We start from the raw sequence: 20855 nt of genomic DNA, 5'->3' as shown, positions 1-20855 counted from the left end.
TAGAGTTAATTAGTTGATTCAGAAGATTAGGGTAATAGGTCGTTTAGAGAACCTTTTCTTGATATGCTAATTTATTGAGACAGGTTTTTTGGGTTATCAGGAGTTGTATGCCAAAATCATCAGTATTAAAACAATAAAAGACCTGACAAATTTCAGTTGGTGGATAATGAATCTATAATATATGAAAGTTTAATTGTAATCATTACATTATGGTAAATAATGAAATTTAACACTATATGCTAATTTTTTGAGAAGGACCTGTATATATATATGTCAGTGAGACACACATATATATATATATATATATATATATATATATATATAAATATTTCATCCAGCGCGAGATAGCTTTAAAGCCGGTAATTCAATTGCCGGCTTTTGCGATCTCCTTCCTAAACCCGACATGATATGAGACATGGTCTGCATACAGTAAACCATCTCATATCCCAACACTACTAATGCTAGTAGTGTGTATGTGCAAAATTTGGGCGCTCTAGCTATTAAAGGGTTAAATCGCGGAAAAAATTGGCGTGGGCTCCCGCGCAATTTTCTCCGCCAGAGTAGTAAAGCCAGTGACTGAGGGCAGATATTAATAGCCTGGAGAGGGTCCATGGTTATTGGCCCAAACCCCCCCCCCCGGCTAAGAACATCTGCCCCCAGCCACCCCAGAAAAGGCACATCTGGCCACTCTCTTCCCATTCCCATGTAGCAGTGGGATATGGGGTAATAAAGGGTTAATGTCACCTTGCTATTGTAAGGTGACATTAAGCCAGATTAATAATGGAGAGGCGTCAATTATGACACCTATCCATTATTAATCCAATTGTCTGAAATGGTTAAAAAACACACACATATTATTACAAAGTCTTTTAAAGGGAAGGTGCCACCAGTTTTCTCGTATTTTGTTTTTTTGTGAAATTAAGCTTAAAATAGTAATTAAAATGTATTAATGCAATGTTTGCACTGTTTGCAAACATTTCTATATGAAAAATATTATATATTTACCACTAGGGGGAGCATTTTCCGTTTTAGACCTCAAGCAGCTATAGTAAGATTTAGCAGCTCTGCCCCAGGGATATTAGACCACCCAAAAGGGGAGGGAAATGGTGATGTCAGCAGTTACTGCCCCAACAGTAAGAATGAAGAGCAGCATCACAGGGCAGAGCCATTTTGTGTGTGACTGTCCTGTGACCTGCTGTCACCAGCAGTTACTGCATCAGAGGAGCAGAACACAGTGGGCTCAGCAGCATCTGGACCCAAGAAGAGTGAAGACATGTGGTGTGCATGGAGCAGCATTAGGAGCTGTCTGGGAGCTCCAGCTCTGCAGTGAATAGCCAGGCATTATGGAGGGAGGGGAGAGATGCATTGTATGGCTAAGGCCGGGGTCACACTAGACCGTAATACGGACGAGTGCAATGCGATAAAAAATCGCATAGCGCTCGTCCCAATGTTAATCTATGGGGCAGCTCCCATCATCCGATATTTTCTCGGCCGTATTCAGGATCCGAGTGAAATCGCAGCATGCTGCGATTGTCAGCGTTTCTCGGCCGAGAATCGCCAATGAAAGTCTATGGGGGCGAGAAAAAATAGCACAGCACACGGACCATCAGTGTGACTTGCGAGAAATTCTCAGGCATTGGGCAGGTGACAGGAAAGGCTCAGCCATTATTTGCTCATTTTGCAAGTGTTTGAGAAAATCTCACCATACGGATGTCGCACGGATCATTAGATGCGAGAAAATCGCATCCTCGCACTGCACACGGATCACTGTTTTGGTAACATTTGTGCGATTCTCGTCCGTCAAAAACGGACCGTTTTTTTATACGTTGTGTGTGTCCCCGGCCTAAGAGTGACTGATGGGAGAGAAAGAGGCGTGAAGTATGATGAGTGAGACACATATGGAGTGTGATGGGGAGATACACCTTGAGGCTGTGTGCACACGTTCAGGATTTTTCGCATTTTTTTGCGTTTGTTTGCTATAAAAATGTGATAAAAACAATTTAAAAATGCATCCCATCATTTATAATGCATTCCGCAATTTTTGTGCATATGTTGCGTTTTTTCTGGGGGAAAAACGCATCGCAGTAAAAAACGCAACATGTTCTGCGCATGTCGTGTCTCCTCCTTTGATGTGGGCTCCGGCGCTGAGCCCACATCAAAGTCACGACATGTCGGCTGTTTTGTACAGCTGACGTGCGCGCAATAGCGGCAGGTGAAATCGCGATTCACCCGCCGCTATTAACCTGTTAAATGCCGCTGTCAAATGCTGACAGCGGCATTTAACTACCGCCTCCAGCCGCGCGGCCAGAAATGGGCGTATCGTCCACCCCCGTCACATGATCAGGGGTTGGCGATGCGTCAGGATGGTAACCATAGAGGTCCTTGAGACCTCTATAGTTACTGATGCCGGCCTGCTGTGAGCGCCACCCTGTGGTCGGCACTCATAGCAAGCCTGTAATTCAGCTACGGAGCAGCGATCTGATGATCGCTGCTATGTAGCTGAGCCGATCGAGTTGTGCCAGCTTCTAGTTTCCCATGGAGGCTATTGATGCATGGCAAATGTAAAAAAAAATGTTTTTAAAAATATGAAAAAAAAAAAATTAAAGTTCAAATCACCCCCCTTTTGCCCCATCAAAAATAAAACAATAAAAAAATCAAACCTACACATATTTAGTATCGCCGCGTTCAGAATCGCCCAATCTGTCAATAGAAAAAAACATGACTGACATGTGCCCGCAATAGCGGCGGGTGAGATCGCGATTCAACCGTTCCTCTGTATGTGTTTTCCGTCCGGCGGAAACAGCTGTTTTGACGGATCCTGCAAAAAACGGATGAAACGTGTGGCCATCTGGCGCTAATACAACTCAATGAGAAAATAACGGATCCGGCGAAAAAAAACTGATCTGGCAGAAAAAAAAGTAAATTGTGGGAAAAAAACGGATCTGGCGTGAAAAAACGGATCCGGCGGAAAAAACTGATCTGGCAGAAAAAAAAGGAACTTGTGGGAAAAAAATGGATCCGGTGGAAAAAACGGATTAGGCGGGAAAAAAAGGATCCGATGGAAAAAAAACGGGTCCGGCGGGAAAAAATGGATCCGGTGGAAAAAACGGATCTGGCGGAAAAAAACGGATTCTGCAAATGTGCTCGCAGGATGCGTTTTTTTTCCCATAAACTTGTATTAGCGACAGATCGTGACGGATGGCCACACGTCGCGTGGTCGCGTCCATCGTGCAACGGATCCGTCGTGTTTTGGCGGACCGTCGGCACGAAAAAACGTTCAAGTGAACTTTTTTTGTCCAGCGCGTCCGCCATTTTCTACCGCGCATGCGCTGCCAAAACTCCGCCCCCTCCTTCTAGACTTCAGAATGGGCAGTGGATGTGTTGAAAAACTGCATCCGCTGCCCACGTAGGGCACAAATTTCACAACGTGCGTCGGCCCGACGCATAGCGACAGGCTCGTACCGACGCAAGTGTGAAAGAGGCCTTTGTGAGGGTTGAATTAAAAAAAAACCGCGTGGGCGCCCGTGCAATTTTCTGCACCAGAGGGGGAAAGCCGACGGCCGGGGGCCAATATCTGTAGCCTGCTATGAATATCAGCCCGCAGCTGTCTGTATAGCCTTTACTGGCTATTGAAATAAGGGGACCCCAAAAAAAAAAATTGTGTGGGGTACCCCTATATTTTATAGCCAGAAAGGCTACGCAGACAGCTGCAGGCTGATATTCATAGCCTAGAGAGGGGTCATGGATATTGCCCCCCCCCCCCCGGCTACAAATACCAGTCCGCAGCCGCCCCAGAAATGGCGCATCTGTAAGATGCGCCAATTCCGGCACTTAGCCCCTCTCTTCCCACTCCCGTGTAGCGGTGGGATATGGGGTAATGAAGGGTTAATGTCACCTTGCTATTGTAAGGTGACATTAAGCCGGGTTAATAACGGAGAGGCGTCAATAAGACGCCTATCCGTTATTAATCCAATAGTAAGAAAGGGTTAAAAAAAACACGCACACATTAGGAAAAAAGTATTTTAATATTCTTCATTTCACCATACTTACCATACTTCGGCGCCTGCAAAAAACGTAAAATAATAAACCGTATACTCCCTTTCCGCCGTAGTCCAATTAATATCGAGTGTCCCACGACGATCTCCCCTATAGAACAGTGACATCGGGTGATATCACTGCTCTATAGGGCCTTCAGTGACACACTGACAGGAGACAATGGCTCCTCCAGTGCATCACTGAGAGGTTACCTTAGGACAAGGTCTCACTTTATGGCAATTGCTGCGTGGGAAAATTTCTCATACACCAATGGCATAAAGTGAGACTAGGGACTTTTTTTTTTTACAGCGGCGGAGGAATACAGTGGTGGAAGGATACCTTCCTGCTGTCATTGTGTTCCTGGAGCCCCTAGAGAGCAGTCGCATTATCTGATGCTGCTGCTCTCCACGGGAGATCGTCATGGGACACTCGTGGTTGTTTGTTTTTTTAATATTTTTTTTACAGATGACACTGGCTTCGGGGAACAAAGTGACAAGTAATGGTGAGTATGAAATCTATGTTTAATGTACTGTATGTCTATATGTATGTAATGTATGAATGTATTGTATGTAGCATGTATGTAGCATGTATGTAGCATGTATGCGGCATGTATGTATGGAGTGTTTTTTTTTTTTCATTCAACACATTAGCCGGATGATGGGACTATCACTGTCATTGTAGCAGGCATCGTCCGATGGGACTTGTAGTCCCATCGGACGATGCTTGCATACACGCATAGAGACCCCCCCACGCTGCACAGAGACCCCCCCCCCACGCCGCACAGAGGCCCCCCCACGCCGCACAGAGACCCCCCCACGCCGCACAGAGACCCTCCCACGCCGCACAGAGATCCCCCCACGCCGCACAGAGACCCTCCCACGCCGCACAGAGATCCCCCCACGCCGCACAGAGATCCCCCACGCCGCACAGAGGCCCCCCCACGCCGCACAGAGACCCCCCCACGCCGCACAGAGACTCTCCCACGCCGCACAGAGATCCCCCACGCCGCACAGAGACCCCCCACGCCGCACAGAGACCTCCCCACGCCGCACAGAGACCCCCCACGCCGCACAGAGACCCCCCCACGCCGCAGAGATCCCCCACGCCGCACAGAGACCCCCCACGCCGCACAGAGACCCCCCCACGCCGCACAGAGACCTCCCCACGCCGCACAGAGATCCCCCGACGCCGCAGAGACTCCCCCACGCCGCAGAGACCCCCCACGCCGCAGAGACCCCCCCACACCGCACAGAGACCTCCCCACGCCGCACAGAGATCCCCCCACGCCGCACAGAGATCTCCCCACGCCGCACAGAGACCCCCCCCACGCCGCACAGAGACCCCCCCCACGCCGCCCAGAGACCCCCCCCCACGCCGCCCAGAGACCCCCCACGCCGCCCAGAGACCCCCCCACGCCGCACAGAGACCCCCCCACGCCGCACAGAGACCCCCCCACGCCGCACAGAGACCCCCCGACGCCGCAGAGACTCCCCCACGCCGCAGAGAGCCCCCCACGCCGCAGAGACCCCCCCACGCCGCACAGAGACCTCCCCACGCCGCACAGAGATCCCCCCACGCCGCACAGAGACCCCCCCACGCCGCACAGAGACCCCCCACGCCGCCCAGAGACCCCCCCACGCCACACAGAGACCTCCCCACGCCGCACAGAGACCTCCCCACGCCGCACAGAGACCTCCCCACGCCGCACAGAGATCCCCCGACGCCGCAGACTCCCCCAGGCTGCAGAGAGCCCCCACGCCGCACAGAGACCCCCCACGCCGCACAGAGACCTCCCCACGCCGCAGAGACCCCCCCCACGCCGCCCAGAGATACATTCATACATACAGATAGGGTCCGAGCCGGTCTATTATCTCCTATGTCCATGGGGTGCCGTAATCTGACACTGATAGTGACGTGCTACTGCTGCAAAACCAAGATGTCAGCCCCCACTGCATTCTTTCTACTCATATATCACACGAAATCTGTTTTACATGCATTCAAATCTGGGTTATAACAGCATGTTATGCTACATTACATTGATTAATTAATGATCTACAAACGCGGTACCTTCCCTTTAATGAAATAAAGACACAGGTTGTTGTAATATTTTATTAGACTCTTAATCCACCTGAAGACCCTCGCTCTGTAACAAAGGAAAAATAAAAAAACAACATCTCATACCTTCCGATGATCTGTCACGTCCCATGATGTAAATCCATCTGAAGGGGTTAAATTATTTTACACCCAGGAGCTCTGCTAATGCAGCTGTGCTCGTGGCTGTAAAAGCCCAGGGAATGAATGGAAAGTAGGTCAATGATCTGTAGTTACCTTCATTCGCGGTGATACGCCCTCTGTTGGTTGTCCTCATATGACCTGGAGGCTGGGAAAATATTCTGAAAAGTTCCCACGCTCGAGGTCATATGAGGACAACCAGCAGAGGGCGCATCACCGCGAATGCGGGAATCGTGGGGTACACTGGTGGCATGGCTCACTATCCATGGGGGAATCGTGGGGTACACTGGTGGCATGGCTCACTATCCATGGGGGAATCGTGGGGTACACTCGTGGCATGGCTCACTATCCATGGGGGAATCGTGGGGTACACTCGTGGCATGGCTCACTATCCATGGGGGAATCGTGGGGTACACTGGTGGCATGGCTCACTATCCATGGGGGAATCGTGGGGTACACTCGTGGCACGGCTCACTATCCATGGGGGAATCGTGGGGTACACTCGTGGCATGGCTCACTATCCATGGGGGAATCGTGGGGTACACTGGTTGCATGGCTTACTATCCATGGGGGAATCGTGGGGTACACTGGTGACATGGCTCACTATCCATGGGGGAATCGTGGGGTACACTGGTGGCATGGCTCACTATCCATGGGGGAAATCGTGGGGTACACTGGTGGCATGGCTCACTATCCATGGGGGAATCGTGGGGTACACTCGTGGCATGGCTCACTATCCATGGGGGAATCGTGGGGTACACTGGTGGCATGGCTCACTATCCATGGGGGAATCGTGGGGTACACTGGTGGCATGGCTCACTATCCATGGGGGAATCGTGGGGTACACTGGTGGCATGGCTCACTATCCATGGGGGAATCGTGGGGTACACTGGTGGCATGGCTCACTATCCATGGGGGAATCGTGGGGTACACTGGTGGCATGGCTCACTATCCATGGGGGAATCGTGGGGTACACTGGTGGCATGGCTCACTATCCATGGGGGAATCGTGGGGTACACTCGTGGCACGGCTCACTATCCATGGGGGAATCGTGGGGTACACTCGTGGCATGGCTCACTATCCATGGGGGAATCGTGGGGTACACTGGTGGCATGGCTCACTATCCATGGGGGAATCGTGGGGTACACTGGTGGCATGGCTCACTATGGGGCCCCTGTGCTAGCAGACACAAGGCTGCCTGGCTCCTTTCACCAATTGTCCACTATGGAACAGCCCTGTCCAGCAATCATCTACCATAATCATTGTGAGGGCGACCCCTACAGATAAGCGAAAGCATTACACAGTGCGGACTGCGGAGGCACCTACGTCCCATACATGTCACATACTGGCACGAAGAATACTCATATACAGCATTAAAGACTATATATAAATATGCCCATGGCTAATGGCTCTCGTTTCTCTTCCCGTCTCGTTACTACAAGAACACCGACGCTGTGACGACAACAGAACGCGACCTCACTTCAAACGCCTTGTCCCTTCGCGTGAGGTCACATCCGGCGTCCTACGCGAGCATGCGCAGTGCGGGTCGAGAAGCCGCTGGGTGCATGCGCATGTGTGCCGGTCAGTTCTGTGGTGCTGAGGCTTTGTCACATCTGTGAGAGTGGAGAGCTGAAGCTGTGCAGGCCTGGACCCTGAGCTGGGGAAGGCAGGTGGCTGTCATCATGTACGACTCAGATTTACTGCAGTGGGAGGGGGAGGGGAAGAGAGGCCATCATGTTATCATAGATTAGGCAGTGTCATGTCTATAGTGCTCGTACACCAGCAAGTGTTGTATGAGAAAGGTCATAATTAGTGGGAGAATGTGTAATGTCTATGCAGGGCATAGGCACATGTATGTGGTCCTGGTGCTGGGCTCACAGGTCTGATTGTAGTGTATATATGTATATATATATAAATATATATATATATTTTATGTATATACACACTACTCTGCAAAAGTTTTAGGCATGTGTGAAAAAAATGCTCCAAAGTAAAAATGCCCCTCCAAAGCTAGAGTTAATAGTTTATTTTAATCATTGAACAAAATGCAAAATTAACAAACAAAAGATCAATCTAAACCATATCAATATTTGGTGTCACTGCCCTTAGTACCTTTAAAACAATATCCGTTCTTCTCGGTGGTTCCAAACATCTTGGAGAACTAACCACAGATCTGTGGCTGTAGGACTGCACAAATCCTGCTTTCTCTATGTAATCCTAGACAGGACCTTGTGAGGGCCATGCCATCAGTTCCAGGACTCTTTGTTCTTCCTTAACCTTGTTAGTTAAGTTAGTTCTTACTGACATTGTGTGCTTAGGGTCACTGTTCTGCTGCAGAATAGGTTTGGAGTGAATCGGACGCCTCCCTGATGAATAAGTATCTGCCTTTATGTCTCAGCATTGGGTACACCAAGAAATTGGCAACGTTGTGGGCCGTAGATGCAGTGGTCTGCAGAAAAAACTTAAGTCAGCAGATGAGACCCATCATGCTAACTTGACTTCATAATCAGACTATATCTGGCACTGACATCACCTCAAATTGTCAGAAACCAGTGGGGCCCAGCTGTTCAGATTCAGACCAAATGAAAAAAATGTAATCGATAAATCGCCCTCAAAGGACCAGATCCACACCAAGCTCGCCATCCACGAAAATATTGCGCTCTTCCCACAGGCCAACATAGAAATTAGCAAAACTTGGTGTGAATCTGTTCCCCATTGCTGTAGCCCAGCTATGGCCTGGAGCGCATCTGGGTGGCACCTGATACATTAAATACATATATCTGTGTGACTTTTTTTTATAGAGTTCTGAAAAAGCTTAAAAATTCCAGAAATAATGCATTGCAATATCAAAATGACTTGCTGTGTATTTCTTCAGTTTTTTTGATCTTCACTTTTTAAGGCTTCGAAAGTCGTGAAGCGGCTAAAAGAAATGACTTGTCCATTCTTCAGGAGGTTCCCTAGTTTACATATATAGTTTTAATTAAAAAAAAAAACAAAAGGTCCACAAAAACAAGGAACCTCTCCCAGCATTTTCTAAAAAAAGTATTCTGCTTCCAAAGTTCAGTGGTTGTGCTGTCAGCTATAATTCACTATGTGCACACCCCTTAGTGTCACTGGAGAAACCTCAGTGGTGCTTTTAAAGAGGGATATCTTTTAGTAGAAGGGAAAATACAGAGGTGGTACCATGCTGCTGAGCTCCATGGCCTCCTCAACAGCAACCCATCTGGCCAAGACCATTATTTCTCAGTATGCTATTGTTTCTCCAGTATGTTTTCCACCCGTATGTATGTGCTTCAGTGATGGGTTCTTGACTTCTGGGATAATGTGTACTCTCATCTTGTTACCGGTTGTTGTCTTTTCCAATGAGCTGGGTCTTCTCACAATTTGTCCACATTGCTTCATTTGTTCTTCAGCTTGGCTAGGTCCAGGATCTTCTAGGTTATTTTTTGCCATCCACTGGATTTATAAAAGTCGGTGCTAATGAGTAAAGGGAACCTGTCAGCTCCCCCATGGCCTCCAACCCGGCAGCATTGAGCAATATGTGATTAATCTCCCTCACTAACCAGCCCTGTATAACATAATTCAGTTCAATAATGTTTAAAAAAGCATTTATGTTACACAGGGCTGGTTAGGGAGGGAGATTAAAGGGACTCTGTCACCTGAATTTGGCGGGACTGGTTTTGGGTCATATGGGCGGAGTTTTCGGGTGTTTGATTCACCCTTTCCTTACCTGCTGGCTGCATGCTGGCTGCAATATTGGATTGAAGTTCATTCTCTGTCCTCCGTAGTACACGCCTGCGCAAGGCAAGATTGCACCTTGTGCAGGCGTGTACTATGGAGGACAGAGAATGAACTTCAATCCAATATTGCAGCCAGCGTGCAGCCAGCAGGTAAGGAAAGGGTGAATCAAACACCCGTAAACTCCACCCATATGACCCAAAAACAGTCCCGCCAAATTCAGGTGACAGGTTCCCTTTAATCACATATAGCTGAATACTGCTGGATTGGAGGCCATGGGGGACCTGACAGGTTCCCTTTAAGTTCAAGTTGTAAATATATTTTTCTATTACATAAGGTCATCTCCACACTGTTAAAGCAATAATGTAAATTGGTTTTTATAAATCTTCATAATAGTTGGACTTAATGCAAACTTTGATTATCTTTGTGTATCTGTTTCCACCTTAGACTCACCCAGTGCATCACAAACACAGTCCTTTTTCTGAGGCTTCAGTATGGAAAAGAACAGGAATCAGGTGACTAAAAGAATATTAAAACTCACCCTAGAGATCATTTACCTGCTGACTGGAGAGGTGAGAGACACTCTTCTAGCACTCCCTTATAAACTATGGGAATGTGGATTAGGGGTAGACAATGGGAGCATGTCTCATTTTATGCAGTTGTACTAACACCACAGGTGCAGTGTGAACATATACATTAGCCTTATCTGAATTATTAAACCCTGGATGCCATAGATAAGAGATTTTAGAAATCATGTCACATGAAATTACTCTTATCTGCTTCAAAAGTTAGCCATACTTTGAAGTAAGCAGTGGTGTAACTAGAGTCCAATTGGCCCTGGTGTAAAAGTTGGGTATGGGTCTTACCCCACCCCTCTGAATGTTGGACAAATGTATAGGCCTTTGTAGCATTCTAAATCCTATGAGGACATATGTGTTGTCCCCATTTTTCTCATTATGTAGTAATGACCCCCATCCTGTAACAATGTATGCCTTCCAGCTATATATGATTCCCATCCTGAGCCCATTCATGGTTTATATGTCCCATATCCCAGTATATATGTCCCCCATCCTGGGCCCCTTCCTGATATATAGGTCCCCCATCCTGGTATATATATGTCTCTGATCATGGGCCCTTTGCAGTGGAAGTGGTGAAATCACTGTGCCATGGACCGAGGTGAGCCTGGAAGGGCGACCATGAGGCAAATACCTGACTCTTCTCTAGAGCCCCTGATGGTGGGGTTAGACTTGACTCTGGATGGACGCCAGGTGCTACTCCAGGACACACCTCGGACACATGCCAGCTGATCCCCCAAAGGCAAAGGTAGATGGGATGGCCAGGAATAGGTAGACTTGGCTGGTATAGACAGGTATGGCTGGTAAACAGACTGTCATGGCAAGTGCAGGCAGGTGCGGCTGGTATACCCGCAGGTACCGCAAGTGCAGGCATGCACTGGCACGGCAGGTGCAGGCAGGTATGACTGGCATAGTCAGGCACAGCAAGTGCAGGCATGTACCACTGCAATACGGGCATGCACGGCATGTTCGGCTGGTATACAGACTGGCATGGCAGGTGCAGGTATGGTTGGTATACAGGCAGACACTGTAGGTGCAGGCAGTTATGGCTGGTATAAAGCTGGCAAAGCAGCTGCAGGCAATTATGGCTAGTATACAGGCAGGCACGGCAAGTGCAGACAGGTGCTGGTGGTAGAAGAGCGTGCGCTACACCCATCCTGGTGTATATATATGTCCCCCATTTTGGTATATATGTCCCCCATCCTGGTATACTGTGACACGTAAAAGTTTGGTCACCCCTGGTCAACATTACTGTTTTGCGAACAGTTAACAAGTTGAAGATGTTATGATCTCTAAAAGGGCTAAAGTTAAAGATTACACATTTGCTCTGTATTTTAGGCAAAAAAAAATGTATTGTCATTTTTTACATTTAAAAATTTACGGAAAGGAAAAGGGGCCAATGCAAAAGTTAGGGCAACCCTGCATGGTTAGTACCTCGTAGCACCCCCTTTTGAAAGAGTCTTTCAATTCTTGTTTGAGGGATTTTCATTTATTCTTCCTTTGAAAATTCTTCCAATTCTTTGAGATTCCTGGGTTATCTTGCATGCGCTGCTATTTTGAGTTCTAGCCACAGATTTTCAATGATATCAAGAGCAGGGGACTGTGAGGGCTATTGTAAAACCTTCAGCTTGCGCCTTTTTAGGTAGTCTATTGTGGAATTTGACGTGTGTTTAGGATCATTTATCCATTTGTAGAAGCCATCCTCTTTCCAACTTCAACTTTTTTTAACTGATGGTGTTATGTTTCCATCAAGAATTTGTTGAAATTTCATTGAATCCATTTCCTCTATTCGTGAAATGTTCCCCATGGCATTGGCTGCAACACAACCCCAAAGCATGATTGATCCACACCCATACTTAATGGTTGGCGAGATGTTCTTTTACCGAAATTCTGTGCCCTTTTTTCTAGACAAAATACCTTTGATTATTGCGGCCAAAGAGTTCTATTTTAACCTCATCGGTCCACAGGACTTGTTTCCAAAATTAAGCAGGCTTGTTTAGATGTTCTTTTGACTGAATTATATGGTGACAACACAGGAGAGGTTTTCTTCTGATGACTCTTCCATGAAGGCCATATTTGTGCAGGTGTCTCTGAACAGTAGAACAATGTACCATAACTCCAGAGTCTGCTAAATCTTCTGAAGGTCTCTTGCAGTCAAGTAGGGGGTTCTGATTTGCTATCTAATAGTGATGAGTGAATGTTCTTGGATAAGGTATTATTCAAGCATGCTCGGATGCTAACTAAGTGACTTTGGTATGCTCGAATAATATGTTCTAGTCCCCACTGCTGGATGTCTCCCGGCTGTTCGACAGCTGCAACAATTGCAGGAATTGCGTAGCAAACAGGCGCGAGACATTCAGGTGCACAGACTCAAACACATTATTCGAGCACACCAAAGTCACTCGGTTGGCACCTGAGCATGCATGCTTTAGGAGAACCCATGGCTGCTGTTTTTGGCACAGGGTTAGAGGAGGCTGGGTTTTTACAGTAATTTAAACCAGGGGTGCACAAACTTTTACATGCCACTGTCTGTGTCTCCCATCCTTGGACCCATCTTGGAATATATGTCCCCTATTCTGAGCCTATCATGGAATACATGGAGGATGTCCTGTGTAATATAACTTCAGTGCTTATTTAGGCAAGACATTCCAGCTGGCAGGACTTGTCTGGACTCTAGTAATGTGACCTTGATGACCTCATTGCAGGTATTTGTGCACTTCTATGTTGCTGCTTACTTTTGATTGATTGGTCATTCTCATACAGGAGGCAGAAGTACACACCCCAGTAAAAACACCCACTTAGACTTAACTAAAGGTAACTCATTAGGTGCCAAATATTTGATTGCTAATATCTCCCTAACAGAGAGGCAAAAACTGCTTTTTTTTCCAATATTCCATGTTGTGTCTAGTTCAACATAAAAAATTTGGTGAATTTTCCTCTTTAAAATATAGTTAATGGTGGCACAGATGTTATCACTGTTGCTTTTCAGCGCTGGGGTCCTGGGCTCAAATCCCACCAAGGACAACATCTGCACAGAGTTTGTATATTCTCCTTGTGTTTACATGGGTTTCCTCACTCTTAAGATATACTGTTGGGGAGCCCCAACAGGGACAGCGATGATGATGGCGGTAAAGCACTGCGGAATTAATGGCGCTCTAAAAGTGAGTAATATAAATGTAATAAATCTGTTCATACAGACTTTATATTGTGTCCTATCTTGTAATAGGACTATGTGCCAAAGAAAAAAGATATGATCACAACACATCAGTCACTGATACGTGAGAAAAACAATGAGCAGAAGATCCTGGACCTCACCAACAAGATCATTGAGCTGCTGACCGGAGAGGTGAGTGCCGCTGCGAATACTGTTACCTTATACAGTAACACAATGTATCTGGATGATGATGTATTAATGTGTGTGCTAGATTCCTATGAAATGCCATTGTGTATTCGTTTGCTTAGGATGAAGATTGTTCAGAAAACCAAATAGATTTCTATAAGGAGATAAAGGTGGAAAAATGTCATTTGCTGAAATCTGTAGGTAAGGGACAATTCATTTTCTTTAGTAAAGAAGACTGTTATAGACATTTGTACAAAATATTAGAAAAAGAACAAAAAGTAAACAAAGCATGAGATCGAGGACTGTTATATATGGAAAAAATGTTAAGCCATTTCCTCTATAAATGGTCATCAGTGTCTAACTGTGTATTGGAGGTTCATTGACTGGGGTGGGAGGTGAACTCTGCCTTGCTATGCCAATGACTCTGAATTGGATGTCATATAGTTCAAGCAAGAGGTTGTACAATAGGGACGTATAAGATATGCCCAGTGGTATGTTGCTAAGTCTTTAAGGGTATGTGCACACGTTTCGGATTTCCGCGGCGGATTTGACGCTTCGGATTCGCAGCAGTTTTCCATGCGTCGTACAGTACCATGTAAACCTATGGAAAACCAAATTCGCAGTGCACATGCTATGGAAAATTCCACGCAGAAACGCAGCGGTTTATTTTCCGCAGCATGTCAATTCTTTGTGCGGATTCCGCAGCGTTTTACACCTATTCCATGATAGGAATTGTGGTGAAATATATGTGTGTGTGTGTCTATATATAAACCTTATTTTCTAGCGTATAAGACGACTAGGCGTATAAGACGACCCCCAACTTTTCCATATAAAATATGGAATTTGGGACATGCCCGCCGTATAAGACGGGGGTCATCTTATACGCCCAGTCATCTTATGCGGTGTGTGGTTCCCAGGGTCTGGAGGAGAGGAGACTCTCCTTCAGGCCCTGGGATCCATATTCATGTAAAAAATAAAGAATAAAGATAAAAAACATGGATATACTCACCCTCGGACGGGCCCTGGCTCACAGCGCTGCTAGCGTCTGCCTCTGTTCCTTAGAATGCGGTCTCTTGGAATAGAGATGTTAATTATGGCTTGATAGTATCTCTGTGAGAACCTTTACACAAAGGATCTCAAGAGAAAATAATATATTCATTGGGGAGCGCGGCCATGGTCCAATCAAAAAACAAGCAATTATGATATTAACCTGAGGGGCTGGTCTAGAAACCTGACCTCCAGAGTAAAGCTATAAATCAGGGCTGTATACAGAGAAACGTGTTCACATGTGAGGGCAGCCTGAGATGCTGATGTGTTCCACCAACTCCATTCAACCCCCCCTCAGGGAGCAGAAAGCAAACTACCAGTTAGATGATTTCTGTAAGTTTCTCCTGTTTATTTTTATACTGTTTTGCATAAGTTGTATGTCTTTTTATTATCATATTTTTAATTTTTATACCTTTTCTTACTGTAAGCACTGAACCTTTTTTTTTAATTAAAGTATAAAACTTTAACAAGTTGAACCTTGAATGTTCTAAAAGAATCCATAGCCTAATGGTACCTTCACACATAACGATATTGTTAATGATATCGTTGCTTTATGTGACGTAGCAACGATATCGTTAATGAAATCGTTATGTGTGACAGCTACCAACGATCAGGCCCCTGCTGGGAGATCGTTGGTCGCTGAATAAAGTCCAGAACTTTATTTCGTCGCTGGACTCCCTGGAGACATCGCTGGATCGGCGTGTGTGACACCAATCCAGCGATGTCTTCACTGGTAACCAGGGTAAACATTGGGTAACTAAGCGCAGGGCCGCGCTTAGTAACCCGATGTTTACCCTCGTTACCATCCTAAAAGTAAAAAAAAACAAACACTACATACTTACCTACAGCCGTCTGTCCTCCAGCGCTGTGCTCTGCACTCCTCCTGTACTGGCTGTGAGCGTCGGTCAGCCGGAAAGCAGAGCGGTGACGTCACCGCTCTGCTTTCCGGCCGCTGTGCTCACAGCCAGTACAGGAGGAGTGCAGAGCACAGCGCTGGAGGACAGACGGCTGTAGGTAAGTATGTACTGTTTGGTTTTTTTTACTTTTAGGATGGTAACCAGGGTAAACATCGGGTTACTAAGCGCGGCCCTGCGCTTAGTTACCCGATGTTTACCCTGGTTACCGGCATCGTTGGTCGCTGGAGAGCTGTCTGTGTGACAGCTCTCCAGCGACCAAACAGCGACGCTGCAGCGATCCGGATCGTTGTCGGTATCGCTGCAGCGTCGCTTAATGTGAAGGGGCCTTTAGGTGTGTGAGCCTTATGAGTGGTAGACATTATTAGTACTAATATTTCCGGGACTCATCGCCCGTGTATTCGGTGAGTGGTAGCAGCGTGTATGAGCGGATGTGTGGCCTGGGTCGGTGTGTGATTTATGCTCCCATTACAGCATAGGACAGAGGTTGAATATTGGACTGAGAGTGGGGAGATAGATTAACCCTTGCAGGCACAACCCAAGTCATGTGCTGAGAGCGGGCACGTGACGAATTAGTCACACCAGGGAGTAGGGATCCGTGACAGGAATCCGCAGGTAAAATGCAGGGCGTTTTACCTGCAGATTCTGCAGAATCCACCTGGAAAAATCCGCAATGGAATCCGCATCGTGTGCACATACCCTAAGACTTGTCAGTAGTGATTCAGTATTGGCAGATCTTGAACGCCTCTGACAATGCTCTTCATAATACATGATGCAAAAGATGAGGCTATACTGCTGACTATAGTAATCAGGATAAAAAAGGAAGGCATGCATGTAAGTGGGATGCACGTTCCAGTCCAACGACCCAATTGGAAATGAACAGTCTTCAAAGTAAAAGGAACAGCATCCAGTCCAGGTGATAAAAAAAATCCAATATCTTTATTCTGCCATAATGCGACGTTTCGACCTAAAAAGGTCTTTATCAAGCTTGATAAAGACCTTTTTAGGTTGATACGTTGCATTATGGCAGAATAAAGATATTGGATTTTTTTATCACCTGGACTGGATGCTGTTCCTTTTACTTCGAAGTTTATAGTAATAAGGATGTCTTACCTTCTTTTTAATTTGGTAGTCCGTATCTTGTAAGTTGAGACAGCTGAGCGCCACATGATAGACACAAATGGACGGTAATGCCATCCTATGACATATCGCCTTTTTTGCTCCTAAACAAGGAGATTAATGAGATATCTATACGCTTCAGCATCATAGCTGGAGCGTTGATATGGATCTGCTGTGCTAGGATCTTGGGCAACAGGATGGTAATATTTGTACCTTCAGAAAGAAGCTTGGTTCACCTAATACAGTGAGATATAATACCACGTTGATAGAGTCAGAGACATCTAAAGACATCATAGAACAGTGCCACAATTATTTGTAAGGCCTAATAGTGCTCTATATGGACTGATTGTGTAAATACACTCTTCAATATTCTTATTATAATATTCAATATTCTTCAATATTGAAATTGCATCATCAAGAAGGCAAAGTCATGGAATAATGAAAACTGCAGGATGGATAGACCGTGATATGCAAATGATGACAAAATGGAAATAACATTTTTAAAACATCTCTTTATATTCATTATCGAATTTGATGGAGACACGCAGAAGTCCCCGCACTTACACTCCTTGGCTGCTATCAATGAGGTTATTAGTGGTTGTCTGAGGCATTTTGTGCCATGCTGAATGCACTTGGGCACGTAAATCATCAAGATCCGCTGCTGGCAGCTTCCTTTGTAGTCGCTGGCCATTGACGTCAGAGATGTGCTTGAAGGGATACAAGTCTGGAGATGCTGCAGGATATTGGAGCACGTTTAGGCCACGCAGACTGCTAACAGTATCGCAAGCAGCATGTTGCCAAGTGATGTGTTGAAAAATGGCTCCTGGGACACTTTGGAGAAATTACCGTATGGGTTTCTTAACTGATCCACTCTGTGCGGCAAGTGAAGTTGGACATCACATATCAAGTCTAAAGTGTTAAAACAGTTTTCGTACTATTTATCAGAGGGAGTTTGCACAAAATTAGGCTGTAAACCAGACGTCCAGCTACAGGTGCTCCACTACCCTCTTAAAGGCTACCACGGTGCAAGACGGCAATGGAGGCAGGAATGGAGGTCTGTTTGCTTCAGCGTTGAGTCCCTCTTTTGTCTTGGATGCAATGATTGGTGGAGATTGGTCTGAAGACAGCGTAGCCAACGCCATGAAAAGGCCTTCTTGGTGGAATGTCACACTCGTCCTACTCCTAGGATTACGTTGTGGGATGGCATAATGTATGGTGGCTGATTCCTTTAGTGTTTATTCTAGGTACACTAACAGCTCGACATTACATTGATTTGGTTGAGGACAAGTGGTATGGTTTTTTCTCCAAAGTCTCCCACCACCCATTTTTCAACATAACACCTGACTGCATGTTGCTTATGCTACTGTGAGCAGCCAAAACACCTTAAAGGGAACCTGTCACCCCCCCAGGCGTTTTTAACTAAAAGAGCCACCTTGTGCAGCAGTAATGCTGCATTCTGACAAGGTGGCTCTTTTAGTTCTGGGTGCTGTAACTCCCGAAATAATCAGTTTTGTAATTTGTCCTAAATACCTTTTCTTCAGTCAAGGAGGCAGGCCTTTCCCCCCTGCTGCTGACGCCACACAGCCGTCACTCAAGTCTTCTTGGCGCCGGGCGCCGCCTCCTCACCGCTGTTTAGAAATGAGCCGGCGCCTGCGCTCTTTTCTCCTGCCTTGTGCAGGCGCAGTGAGCGCTGCCTGTCTGTCCTCATATGCAGTCCAGCTGACTATGCCTGTGCGGACGCCCTGCCTGTGAATCCCAGCCCCGCAGTGTCGTCTTATTTATTCATACTACGGGGCTATACCATCTAGTATACCATCTAGTATAGTATAACGTGCCAAATAGTCCTCAATATAGTATAATACAATCCCCATAGGCCTGTATAGCATAATGCATTCCCCATATGCCTGTATAGTATAATGAATGCCCCATAAGCCTGTATAGTATAATGCATTCCCCATAGGCCTGTATAGTATAATGCACTCCCCATAGATTTGTATAGTATAATGCTCTCCCCATAGGCCTGTATAGTATAATGCATTCCCCATAGGCCTGTATAGTATTATTATTATTATTATTATTTATTGTTATAGCGCCATTTATTCCATGGCGCTTTATATGTGAGGAGGGGTATACATAATAAAAACAAGTACAATAATCTTAAACAATACAAGTCATAACTGGTACAGGAGGAGTGAGGACCCTGCCCGCGAAGGCTCACAATCTACACTACAATCTACACTCCCTATAGGCCTGCATAGTATAATGCAGTCCCCATAGACCTGCATAGTATAATGCACTCCCCATAGGCCTGTATAATATAATGGACTCCCCATAGGCCTGTATAGTATAATGCACTCCCCTTAGGCCTGTATAGTATAATGCACTCCCCTTAGACCTGCATAGTATAATGCACTCCCCATAGGCCTGTATAATATAATGGACTCCCCATAGGCCTGTATAGTATAATGCACTCCCCATAGGCCTGTATAGTATAATGCACTCCCCATAGGCCTGTATAATATAATGGACTCCCCATAGGCCTGTATAGTATAATGCACTCCCCATAGGCCTGTATAGTATAATGCACTCCCCATAGGCCTGTATAGTATAATGCACTCCCCATAGGCCTGTATAATATAATGCATTCCCCATAGGCCTGTATAGTATAATGCACTCCCCATAGGCCTGTATAGTATAATGCACTCCCCATAGGCCTGTATAGTATAATGCACTTCCCATAGGCCTGTATAGTATAATGCACTCCCCATAGGCCTGTATAGTATAATGCACTCCCCATAGGCCTGTATAGTATAATACACTCCCCATAGGCCTGTATAGTATAATGCACTTCCCATAGGCCTGTATAGTATAATGCACTCCCCATAGGCCTGTATAGTATAATGCACTCCCCATAGGCCTGTATAGTATAATGCACTCCCCATAGGCCTGTATAGTATTATGCACTCCCCATAGGCCTGTATAGTATAATGCACTCCCCATAGGCCTTTATAGTATAATGCACTCCCCATAGGCCTGTATAGTATAATGCACTCCCTATAGGCCTGTATAGTATAATGCACTCCCCATAGGCTTGTGTAGTATAATGCACTCCCCATAGGCCTGTACAGTATAATGTACCCCCATAGGCAGCCAGTATAGTATAATGCACCCCTATTAGGCAGCGAGTACAGTATAGTGCACCGCCATAGGCAGCTTGCATAGTGTAATGCACCGCCATAGGCAGCCAGTACAGTATAATGCACCCCCATTAAGCAGCCTGCATAGTATAATGCACCCCCATAGGCAGCCAGTACAATATAATGCACCCCCATTAGGTACCCTGCATAGTATAATGCACCCCCATAGGCAGCCAGTACAATATAATGCACCCCCATTAGGCAGTCTGTATAGTATAATGCACCCCCGTTAGGCAGCCAGTACTATATAATGCACCCCCATTAGGTACCCTGCATAGTATAAAGCACTCCCATAGGCAGCCAGTACTGTATAACGCACCCCCATTAGGCAGTCTGTATAGTATAATGCACCCCCGTTAGGCAGCTAGTACAATATAATGCACCGCCATTAGGCAGTCTGTATAGTATAATGCACCCCCATTAGGCAGCCTGCATAGTATAATGCACCCCCATAGGCAGCCAGTACAATATAATGCACCCCCATTAGGTACCCTGCATAGTATAATGCACTCCCATAGGCAGCCAGCACTGTATAATGCACCCCCATTAGGCAGTCTGTATAGTATAATGCACCCCCATTAGGCAGCCAGCACAGTCTAATGCACCCCCATTAGGAAGCTAGTATAGTATAATGCACCCCATTAGGCAGCCTGTACAG

At 46.2% G+C, this 20855-nt stretch overlaps 1 protein-coding gene across 8 annotated transcripts in view; it reads left to right on the top strand.

The window, feature by feature from the left end:
* The first annotated feature begins 7805 nt into the window (after positions 1–7805).
* Positions 7806–20855, top strand: part of LOC138665426 (gastrula zinc finger protein XlCGF17.1-like) — a 29567-nt gene continuing 16517 nt past the window's right edge. Inside the window, exons 1-4 of one of the 8 annotated variants that reach the window (XM_069752906.1) lie at positions 7806–7933; positions 10453–10520; positions 13807–13926; positions 14043–14121. In XM_069752906.1, coding sequence (XP_069609007.1) covers positions 10500–10520; positions 13807–13926; positions 14043–14121 — 220 coding nt within the window. In that variant the 5' untranslated portion in view covers positions 7806–7933; positions 10453–10499. Of the gene's footprint in view, positions 7952–10452; positions 10578–13569; positions 13927–14042; positions 14122–20855 lie in introns of all 8 variants that reach the window. The other 7 variants (XM_069752901.1, XM_069752902.1, XM_069752905.1 and 4 more) reach the window with 7 other exon arrangements.

Source organism: Ranitomeya imitator, chromosome 2 (assembly GCF_032444005.1).
Source record: "Ranitomeya imitator isolate aRanImi1 chromosome 2, aRanImi1.pri, whole genome shotgun sequence".
NCBI lineage: Eukaryota > Metazoa > Chordata > Amphibia > Anura > Dendrobatidae > Ranitomeya > Ranitomeya imitator.
This window is presented reverse-complemented; position numbering and strand designations above follow the sequence as displayed.